The 11,214-nt window shown below is 62.4% G+C and overlaps 1 protein-coding gene across 2 annotated transcripts; it reads right to left on the bottom strand.

Annotated features, from left to right (window-relative positions):
• Nucleotides 1-862: 862 nt before the first annotated feature.
• On the bottom strand, nt 863-11,214 carry UBXN6 (UBX domain protein 6). Of its 2 annotated transcripts, none has more exons than XM_044254520.1 (10): nt 11,055-11,214; nt 8,039-8,202; nt 7,643-7,707; nt 6,717-6,845; nt 4,193-4,290; nt 3,545-3,620; nt 2,645-2,729; nt 2,203-2,553; nt 1,955-2,103; nt 863-1,426 (listed from the first exon to the last, which is right to left on the bottom strand). In XM_044254520.1, the coding sequence occupies exons 1-10, from the start codon at nt 11,135-11,137 to the stop codon at nt 1,298-1,300; spliced, it is 1,329 nt and encodes a 442-aa protein (XP_044110455.1). In that variant the 5' UTR covers nt 11,138-11,214; the 3' UTR covers nt 863-1,297. The 2 variants fall into 2 exon arrangements, with proteins under 2 accessions (XP_044110455.1, XP_044110456.1); XM_044254521.1 differs by lacking the exon at nt 11,055-11,214 and adding an exon at nt 10,605-10,816.

The following is an 11,214-nucleotide window of genomic DNA, read 5'->3' as shown; positions in this document are numbered from 1 at the left end:
TGGGCAGGGAGGGGACCGAGATAGGGCAGCAGAGGACAGGCCCCCATCTTGCCCTGTGTGGGAACAGCCAGATGGGAAGCAAAGGCATGTAAGGGGGCTTCTTGCCGGCTGGGGGCTACAAGGTGTTTTTGATGGTAAAATCACATTTGGGCCTCAAACTTCCAAGTCTGTCTGTCACTGAGCTGGCGGTGGCCAGGGGACTGGCCACCACAGGCCTTTCTGCAGAGGAGAGGGTCTGGGAGGGGCCGGCCTGGGGAGAGGGGAGGGGACAGTCCAGATGAAGTCAAGGGCATCTCTCCAGGGAACACATGACCAGGGCCAGTGCATCCTGGGCTCCACGCTCAGCTTCCGTTACTTACTTCCTGCGGCTGCTGGAACACACAGCTGCCAACTTGGCTTAAAACCACACTTGTTCCTATGGCTCTAGGAGTCAGAAGTCTGCCATGGGCCTCACAGATCGGAAACCAGTGTGGGCAGCGCCAGCTCCTACTGGAAGCCCAGGAGGGGGGACCTGCCTGCCTTTTGCAGCTTCCAGAGGTGCCCATGTGGACTCGGGGGGGGGCTCCCCCTGCAGCCTCCTACCTCCTTCCAGGACCCCTGTGGTGACGGTGGGCCCACCTGCCTACCCAGGACACTCTGGGCGTCCCCAACCACAGGCACGGCCACTTTAATCCTATAAAGTCACCACCACAGGGACTGGAGCTGAGGATGCCCCCCCAACAATAAGACGAGAGCTCCGTGGGAGGTCCGCCTTCAACAGGTGCCACCCTGCCCCACCCCGCCCAGGGGTCCACTGGGGCGGGGGGGGGTGTCTCCTGTGCCGGCAGCCCGGCAGCCACTGCTTCAATTCAGCACCAGGAGACAAGTGTGATGTCATTTATTCGGGTTCATAATTCAGCAACCACAGAACCGTGTCCTGGCAGGCCCTGCATCTCTCTGCCACTGTCCCCAGCAACCCTGTGGCTCAGTATCAGGGCCAGCCGTGGCCATCTGGGCACAGCACATGGGGACTGGGCCCGTGCCGCAGGCCTACTCTCCTGCCCAGGGGCCCTGTGAACAGGTACAGCGGCTGCCTCCCAAGAGCCCTCTCCGGGTGGCTGTCCCAGGCCACCCTGGGTGGGTCACAGCCCACCAGCGCTCCTCCCTGTGCCTGCAGAGCTCTCTGGGTCAGGGCAGGCACTTCGGGGGGAGTGGGGGACCCTGGGAGGAGGGAGACTGGGGGGAGGGGGGCTAGTGGTGGAGGAAGCAGGAGAGTATGAGACAACCCACGTAGGCTGAAGCCAACCCTGCTTTTATTTCACGAGAGCTTCTCGATGGCTGCCAGGAGCTCAGGTTTCAGAATAGATGAGTCCGGATTGGCCCCTGCGGCCTTGATGTCTTCGAGCACGGCTGCGTCCCACGAGAAGGTCAGGAGGGCCGAGGGCACCTGCAGTGGGGTGAGAAGCCTCAGCCGCACTCGGGCGTCTCTGTGCTGGGAGTCTCTGTACTCAGTTCCTTGTGCTGGGGCCAGGGCCACGCTCGCCCTGGGCGGCTCCACGCCGGGGACCACACACCACAACCGGCCCATTCCCATGGCCTCGCCAACCTCAGGAACTCAAGTCCCTCCAGTCTTCCCACGGGAGGGTCTGAGAGCCGCTCCCCGCCCCACTTCCTCCCCAGGAAGGCCCTCATCTGGGATCCATCTGCCTTGGTTCTCCTCCTCAGAGAACTCTCACATGCCTGCCCTGTTCCCACTCTCTAAGTGGGAAACTGAGGCAGAGACATCACTTGGGGGCACACCACACGTCCACGGGAAGGTGGGACTTGAACCCAGGGGCCCAGACTCCTGGGCCCCACACCACCCACTGCTGAAAGTGCCCCTCCCCCCGTAGGGGTTTGTATGGGCAGGAAAACCCTGGGCCTCCGCCCACGCCCCCCACCCCCCCACCCCCGACGCAGGGAGCCCGTCACCCACCAGCCCGCACTCGTTGAAGGCCAGGCTCTCGTCCTCCGACAACCTCTGCCCGCCCGAGGCCAGCAGGTCGAAAGGCAGCCAATCGTTCTGCAAGGCCTCCCGCACGAACGCGTACAGCGCGGCCACACGCTCCCGGGCGTAGAAGGTCCCTGGGTGGGCGGGACAACGGTCAGCAGGAGCACCGCCGGGGGAGCACCCGTGGGGCCCGCCCCGCTCCTCCCGCCCCCGCGCGGCCCTCGGACTCGCACCCTGCAGCAGGCAGCCGTCGGGGAGGCGCACGCGCAGCAGCGTGTAGCTGTACTTGCGCAGCTCGCGCTGCTCCTCCCGCTCCCGCATGGCCTTGGTCCGCAGCACGCTCAGCCGCTCCACCGCCTCGGACCTGAGCCTCTGCTCCCGCTTGATCTCCTCCGCCGTGAGGTTGAAGAAGTCCCCGGGCAGCTCGAACTGGGAAGCCATGGGCGAGGGCCGGAAGAGCCGGCGCTGGCGGGCCAGGGTAGCCCGCACGGGCTCAGCGACCAGAAGCTGCTCCTTGTGCCTCTGCAGGCTCTGGGGCTGGGCCAGGACGCCCTCACTCAGCACGTAGAACTCCTCGGGGCCCTCTGGGATGCACACAGGGGTCACTCTGCAGCCGCGGGGTGAGCCCCCACCCCTTCCCCTGGCACGGCCAAGACCCTGCTCCCCCTCCCTTACCCTGATCAGGAACTGGAAGCAGTGCCTTCTGGAAACCAATGGCCTCAAAAAACTCATGGGTCCCTTCCAGGCAGTTAATGCGCTCCTGAGGGAGTGCAACCAGGGGTCACACAAGGCCGCGGGGCCTCCGGGAGGCCACCAGCCTCACTGACCACCCTGCTCGGCTCCCAGGTCTTGGAGCGATGGCTAACAGGGCGAACCCGCCAAAGCCGTCCCCAGAGCGGGGGCACGAGCACACTCGCCGCAACACCAGCCACGGGGCCGCCACCAGCGGCTCGCAGAGGAGGCTAAAGGGCCCAGGGACAAGCAAGAGGACCCAGAGGTGGGGGAGACCGGCTACGTGGGATGTGGGGGCAGGAAGGGGGCAGGGGGCGGCCACAGCCACCAAAAGTCAGCAGCAAGCACCCTGCCAGCGGCACAGCTACCGTGGGCCACGGTGGCGGGACCCCGTGATTTCTCCACAGAAACCCCAAGTCTGCGTTTATGGGAGAAATCTCCCCAGTGCCCACGGCATCCCAACGCATTCAAATGAAGTCGAAACCCGCCGGGGTGGTGGGGAGAACACACAACATAGACTCGTGATGCACGACCCGTGTTCCCGAAGCCCCGGGTCCCCGGCCGCCCCCTGCTGCCCGCCCTGCCCCGCCATCCCTGCCCCAGCCCTCCAGCCCCTGGTTCCGGCAGCCTCCCCTACACCGCCCAGGGGCACCATGCGCGTGCGTGCATGTGTGTGCGCATGTGTGGTGTGTGTGCGCGGGCATGTGCGCCTGAGTGCAGGTGCCTGCATGCGTGTGTGCGTGCACGAGTGTGTGCTTGTGTATGGTGTGCGCATGCAGGCATGTGCGTGGTGTGCGCATGCATGCACCTGGCCCGGCCACACCCCGCTGCGGGCAGCCTCACCTGGAACACTCGGTTCTGCAGCTTGATCTTCCTGTACTTCTCCTCCTCGGGGTGCAGGCAGATGTTGTCCAGGTACCTGTGGGAGAACGGGGGGGCCAGAGATGACAGTCCTACCTGGCCTCGTGCTAGGATGCACCCCGGAGGGCACCCCGTGAAGCCCACCCCCTGGGGCTGACAGCCCCCACTGCTGCCCCCGACACAGCCCACCCTGGACCGTTCCCGGGCCTCCCCATTGGTCCTGCTTCCCCTGAGGACACCAACACACACAGCAGTGGGGTGCGGCAGACAGAGCCAGAGTAAAGGACCATGGAAGCCCCTGGGGCCCCAGGGGCTCACGAGCTACAGGGACTTCCAGGCATCCTTCCTCCCCCAGGCCTGTTCGAACAGATGAGGGGAGTGGGGGGGACCCTTCACTCCTCTGATAACCCCGAAGGAAAGCCAGGATTGGGACTCCCTCACTTGGTAAACCCCTCCGTTTTACAGACAGGTAAACTGAGGTCCCGAGAGGCCAAGCCCCTCTCCAGAGGGCTTGGGGCAGGCAGTGCAGGGTGGGGCCTGGCTGCACTCCCGTGCTCCTTCCAGGCTCCCCCAGGAGGCTGCAGTCGGGGTGGGGGCGACACCCCGCCGGGAGGGCGGCTGCCCGCTCACTTGGCAATGGTGTCCACACCCAGCTTCACCCGGTCCCGGTCTTTGTTGAACGTGTGGATCTTCATGATGGAGGCGGCCACGGGGTCCGTGGAGAAGTGCTGGGAGGAGGAAAGGAAGTGCATCAGGCACCCTTCCCTGCCCCCAGTAGCCTGGTCTCACTACTCAGGTGACAGAAGTCCCCTGGGAGGCCAGGAGCCTTTCACTGAAACAAACTCAACTGTGGGTTTTCAGCAAAGGAAAAGGAGGAGAGAGCCTCCCCCCACCCCCTCCGTGCTCCAGCCTGGACCTCATCCTGCCCTGACCTCTAGGGAAGAGGGTGCGTCAAAGGCCAGATGATGCTGCCTCCTGGGGTCCATCGGACAGACCTCTGCTGCCTGGTTTCCCAGTTTAGTTGTCGGGGTGGGACAGAGGGGACAGAGACATCGACCGGCAGAAAAACCCGTCTCCGAATGAGAGGGGGCATGCTCTCAGGACAAGGCCAGGCCAGGCCTGCGTGACCTCCCAGACACCCCCCGGGGACGAGCTCCTGCTCCAAATGCTGCTCTCGGGGGGTTTCCAAGTACAGGGCCCGAGGGCACACAAGGGACAAAGGCGCAGAACGGCCAGAAAGGAGCCAAACCAGTACAGGAGTCTGCTTTGTGATCGAGGCAGATTTCATAGCTGTGACCAAGGAGCAGGTGTGTTCCATCACAGGGGGTGGGGGGTCAGGAGAAGCTCGTAGCTATGGGGGGGCGGAGAGCACTGGCTTCATGCCTCAGGCCGGACAGGGTCAGAGCTTCTAGTCGGATTCATGTGGTTTTTATGCACCAAAGTTTTAAACGTTGAATAACAAAAAGTAAAACAGAGAAGCACTAAAAAGCCACGTAGGAATCATTTTAATTCCCAAGCGGGGGAGGCCTTTTTAAGTGTGCCACGAAACCCAGAAGCCACAGGACCAACATACTCAATTACACAGATCAAACACCTCCACGTGGCAAAGCGACCACAAGCACAACCTGAAAGTAAAGAACCAGGGGAAAACACGCACGGTTCATGTTACAGGCAAAACACCAATTTCCCTAATATGTAAAAAGTGCCCACAAATCAACTTCAGAAGAAGCCCAGGGGCGCCTGGGGGCTCAGGCGGCCAAGCGTCCAACTCTTCTTGGTCTCAGCTCAGATCATGATCTCAGAGTTGTGGGGTCACCCGCACTGGGCTCGGTGCTGGGCACGGAGCCCACTTTTTTTTTTTTTTTATCTGTTTGACAGACAGCAAAAATGAGAGGGCACACGCACACACGGGAAGAAGGAGCTGCAGACTCTGCACTGAGCGGGGAGCCCGATGCGGGGCTCGATCCCACAACCCTGGGATCACGACCTGAGCCGAAGGCTGACGCTTCACCCACTGAGCCCCCCAGGCATGGGGCCTATCTAATTAATAAACAAACAAATAAATACATAAATAATTGATCCAACAGAAAAACAAGAAAGAAACACATTCTCTTCTGAAAACACGGCCAACCTGAACCAAAGCCGCTGGCAGAGCACGAATGAGGACAGCCCCTTGGAGGTTCAGCAGCGGCCGCTGTCCGCACCCCACGCACATGTCCACACAGCGCTCCCTCCCGCCCTGGGACTGACCACACTCTGTGTCAGGTCACTGTTCCCGCTAGGACAGGACACACAGGCCATACAGTCCTCAGCAAGGAGCTTTCTAAACAGCTACGGAACTTATGTCAAGTTGCTAAGAGTGCAGAACCGTCCCTCAGATGGTTCAGAAAAAACTAGAAAGGGGTGACAGGACAAATGCAGAAAACCATTAATGCCCGTGAACTCGAAGTAAAGTGCGGCAGAGACCCCCATCCTCCCCCCTCAGTCTTGCGGGCACGGTGGGTGACACGGGAGGGGGGCAGCAAGGAGGCAGATAATGAGGGCTGCTCATCAGTGGGCCTTAAAATAGGGAGATTAGCCTGGATTATCCAGCGGATGCAGCGTAATGTCGAGGTTCCTTCAAGGGGAAGAGAGGAGAGAGGCGGCCGGAGCACAACCCGGGCCTGGCGCGCTGGCTGTGGGGACGGAGGGAGCCGCTGCGGACAGCCTGGAGGCTGGCCTGGGCCGGGCCACGGTCCCCCCACCCCGAGCGTCCGGAAGGAACTCGGGGCCGCTGCCTCCTTGACTCGAGCCCAGTGGGACCCGTGCCACGCTCCTAGCTTCTAGAACCGGGAGGGAACGCGTGCCCTCTGAAGCCACCGGCTTCATCAGAGTTTTGTCAGGGCAGGGACAGCAAACTCGGACCTGGGGGAAGCGGGTGCGGGGTTCGACAGCTGCACCTACCTGGAACCTCTCTCTGGAAAGGGCCGGAAACCACCTAGAGCGGTCGCCTCCAGGAAGGGAAGGCGAGAGGCGGCTTCTCTTCGGCCGCCCTGGGGCACTGGACATTTCGCACCCCACGCACACGCTGCCTCTCCAGAGAGACAACACATGCACCACCCCCGCAGACCCGAGCCACCCAGCTCCCTGGGGCGGGACCGGCGCTGCCACTCACCGAGAGAATGGCCTCCTTGATGTGGGCATCCCGCTGGTCCTTCCGGAGCGTGGCCCCGGTGAGCGGGCATGTGAAGCACACGCCGGGCACTGCCAGATGGGCTGAGCCCTCCTCTTTGGCCTCGGGGACCTGGGGGGGGGCGGTGCAGGCGGCTGAGCCCAGAGCCACCACGCCGCCCCCTCTGCGGGTTGGCACTGGGACAGTCCGGCCCCACACCGCAGCCCTGCAGAGCCCACCTTCAGCTCTATAAAATGGCTTAGTGGGGCCAGCACACAACCGAAGGACGGGGGACAGAAAGTGTAGGGAGACAGAAAGTGGGGGGCACCTCTGGACGCGGGCCAATGCTCTGCAGTGGCCCCGCTCATGGTTCCCCCATCTCATGGGGAGGCGGCCCGCGGGCGAGTCAGGAGTCACCGCACCCTAGAGGCGTCCCGACCGCTCTCCGGACCTCCGTCCCTAGGCACTGTCTAGGGCCTCTTCCATTCTAAAACTCAGTGAGAGCCCCAGGGTCAGGCTGCTCACAACACCCTTTCCACCAAGCTCCCCTTTAAAGCCCACCTCCCCCAGGAAGGCGTCCCTGATGCCACTAGTCTCTGAACAGCCCTCCCAACTCCCCGGAAAACAGCTGAGGGCAGGAGTTGAATGTGACAAGGTCCCAGTCAACCCCACCTTCAACCACAACCTGCTCCCACCGTCCCAGGCGGGGCTCCCCACGCTGCCTTTGTGCACAAGGACAGACGTGACCTCCGGCCACCCTGACTTCTCTGCGTCCCCCACCCCAGCACCGTCCCCCATCCCAGCACCGCAGGCTTACGGGCCCCAGGGCTGGTAATGAGGAAATGGCCAATTAGACCAACACAGGCAAGAACCAGCTCCCCGCTCAGGAAGGCCCCGCGGGCATCTGGCTGCCGTGCAGAAGTCTTTACCGTGTTGCTCCCGGGGGCCTCGGTGCTCCCGCCGACAGTCGCTTCAGCTCGAAGTTCCTTTCTCACTGGAGACAGGACAGAGACAGGCGGGTTGCAAGCCCTGGTGTGTCCCCAGGCACACATCCCCAAGACCCAAGACCGGAGAGGGTCAAGATCTAGTCCTTCCTCTCCTCGGGGGCCCCCTGCCTGAGCCACCTCCCCCTGCCCCTGGGCTTCCCCTGATCGTCCGATGACAACCTTGTCTCGGCTCCCTTCTCCCCTCCTCAGCCTTCCAGACCGCAGCACCCTTGCGCCTTTCTGCCCCGTACCCCCTCCAAAGACTTGAGACTTCAGAGCCCCCGAAGTTGCTGGTCCCGTAACTATTTCCACCCCGGGCCAAGCACAGGCGTCGCTCACCCTGGTTGCGGATGGACTCCTGCGACGTGGGGCCCCGGGCCCTGGGCTGCTTCTGTTCAAGCCGGGCCAGGGCTGCCGCGGCCGCCATCTGGGCCTCATCCGTGGGTCCCTGGCGGGCTTGCCGCAGTGCTGGCTGGGTGGGTTTTTCTTTGGGGGCCCTCTCCCTGGGGACAGGCAGAGGAACAGTGAGGTGACACAGGGTCAGACAGAAGAGCCTCTGTCCCTCTTCCACTTCTGCGCCATCAGACAGACCCCTCTCTCTGTCCCCAGGGGTCACCTGCAGCCTCCAGACGGTTCTAACACAGAAGAGCCCCAGGAGGCAGAGGCAGGTCTGCTCCCAGCTCTGCCCCTGAGGGCAAGTCCCGCATGAGCCTGGGACTCAGGGTCCTGGCAGCTCAACAGGGGGACCGCCAGCCCGCCCACACGGGCCACCACTACGCACCTGTGGGAAGGCGCCCCACTGCCCTGAGGAACTGAGGAGACGCAAAGCTCTCACTCCTCTCCTCCATCCCTCCCGAGCAAGACCAACCCTGCCAGTCTGTGGAAGCCAGGCGCTGCAGCTTCGTTAGTAGGCGCCTACGGTTTGCCTGGCAGTATGCCAGCTCACACGGCAGGGGCTGGGTCTGCTCTTGCCTCCACCTGGGGAAACTAGCCCAGGACGCGTGCTCCCAGGTCCAAAGGGCACAGGAACAATCCGGCCTTCCCCTGCGGAGAAGCCCGTCCCCAACACCCTACTCTAATTCACCTGCCTCGCCTCCTTCCCTCAAGACCCTCTTCAGGTACCAGGGCTTGGAATTATCCGTACTACATCCCCAGAACTTTCTAAGCAGCCAAGGTTCTGGGTTCCTGGCCTCACTCCTCCTGCCCTGCTCAGAGCCGCGGATGGCCTGATTATTGTGTCCCAACATCTCTGGAACCTGCTTCCTGCCCATCCCTGCCCCTCTGTCCGCAGCTGACAACCTCGTGTTGAAGAAAAGATGAATCACACACCCCACCCTTGCCCCATGTGTCATTTAGTTCTATCAAAACACCATTTTCAAAACACCTTACTCGCCCTCTTGAAGGCTCCATGGGGCAGCCAAAGGGATCCTTTTAAACCTAAGCCAGAGCTTGTCACTCCTGCACCAACCCTGTCCATCACATGCACAACACAGTCCTAAAGCCTCCCCGACCCGTAGGCCCTTCACACCTCCCAATCTACTCTGCTTTCCTGCTATTGCTCCCAGAGGCCCAACTGGCTCCTACCACAGGGCCTTTGCACTTTCTACACTTTCTGCCCGGAATATTCTGTCTGCATGTGGGATGAGGAAAGAAGGTCTGGGAGCAGCCGGGGCTGCTTAGGGTGTGTGTGTGTGTGTGTGTGTGTGTGTGTGTAAAGACTGATTTTCACATGGCTAAACTTCTCTGGCTCTTGGCTTAGATGTCTCCTTCCCAGAGAGGCTTCCAGGATGCCCTAACAGTCCCCAAAATCACTTGCCATCTCCTGACCCAGCTTATTTTCCCTCACACTCTGAGTACCACCTGATCTCTCACCACACATGTGCTGGTTCATCTGTTCATACCTCCCCCCTGGAAGCTGAGCCCTGAGACAGCAGAGACCTTCTCTTACCCATGAAACCCATGATAGCCCTTGTCACACACCCTGAGCCCCCAGTCTTGCCCAACGGCATCACAGAAGCCCGGATCTCCATGCTACTTCCCTCTTCTGGCGTCTTGTCTGATACAGTCATCACCCACGCGGCCCCTGCCTCCTCCCCGTCACACTCAGTCCCTGCTGCACCAGCCCCACCTCTGCCCAGTATTTGTGGAACAAATGAATGGACCTGTCTGGTCCACCCCCTCTCCCTGGCCCTCTCTTAAGCTGCCCTCCTCTCTCAGGCTCCCAGGACCTGATTCAGTCTACTGGGCTTCCCTCCCTGACTCAGGAACCCTAGTGGGTCTCCTTCGTCTCACTCTCAGGAACCCCCAATCCCCACGATAGATGCCCTGAAGGTCATGTACCCACTCTCCCTCACCCACCCCCGCTGCCTCATGATTCCCTTCTTGCAGCCTCCCTGCCTCTCCGCCTACCCCTCACTGCTGCCCACTTCACAATCCCTTCCATTACTCCCCACAGACCCCACGCAGGGCTGACATCTTCAGCCACTCCCCTTCCTAGACCCCACTCAGTCCCCAAAGCCCCCGCCCCCCTTCTACACTTCCTTTGGTCTTCCCAGCCCACCAGAGCCCTCCATCTTCTGCCCTCCCCTGAGTCTCCAGACTTGCCCCTGGCCCTTCTCTTCCCTGAGTCCTCCCCAGACGTCCACAGTGGCCTGGATGAGCACTCCACTGGCCTTCCCTCTTCTCCCCTCTCCTCCCAGGGCCCCCTCAGGACCTCCCGTCTGCCTCAGCCCTCGCCCACAAGGTCCCCATCTCTTCCCCAGATGCCTCCAGCTCCCCACCTCCACCATCACCCGCCTCCATTTCCCTCCCAGACCTCCCTAAGCCTCTCCGACCCCCGCGCCCCCAATCCACCGAGACCTCTTCCAACACCGCCCTCAGGCTCCCTGGCCTTAATCACACTTACCCGATCCTCCCTCACGCTCCAGAACCGGGGCCCAGATCCCTACCGACATGGAAGCTACGCCTCCCCACTCTTTACGACCTCAGCTGTTCTCGCATCTTCAGGCTCTGTGTGCAATCTCCGAACACCTAGATTCCCTACGTGATGCCCCTCTGGGGCCCCTTTACAGCCCACACACTCTCCTACGGTTTCTCCAGTGACCCCCCAACTCTGCACCCCGCCCCCTAGCCCCCGCCTCCAGCCCCGCCCCCCCCAGGCCTCGACATCCCCCCCCCGCCCCGCCCCCGGAGGCTACCCCTCCCCGACGCTCCCACCGTCGCCCCCCGGTGCCCCGCCCCCAGAGAGCTCTCCTCACCCCCAGACGCTAGGACTCCCCTCCCCGCCCCTAGCCCTCTCTGGGCTCCCCCTCCCATGCTCGCCTTCGGATCTCAAGCATCAACGCGGGTCACTCACCCCACGGACTCCGTGAGCTTCTGACCAGGTCCCGCGCTCTTGAACTTGATGTCAGCTTTGATCTCCTGGAAAAACTTCTTCATGGTGGCGGCGGGCCCGGCGGCAGGGGGCCGCGGAGGGCGGGGGGGGGGGGGCGCAGGGCCCAGTCGGGGTGGGGCCG

Source organism: Neovison vison, chromosome 6 (assembly GCF_020171115.1).
Source record: "Neovison vison isolate M4711 chromosome 6, ASM_NN_V1, whole genome shotgun sequence".
In the NCBI taxonomy this organism is placed as follows: Eukaryota; Metazoa; Chordata; class Mammalia; order Carnivora; family Mustelidae; genus Neogale; species Neogale vison.
The sequence above is the reverse complement of the archived record's forward strand: the minus strand, read 5'-3'. Positions and strand labels throughout refer to the sequence as shown.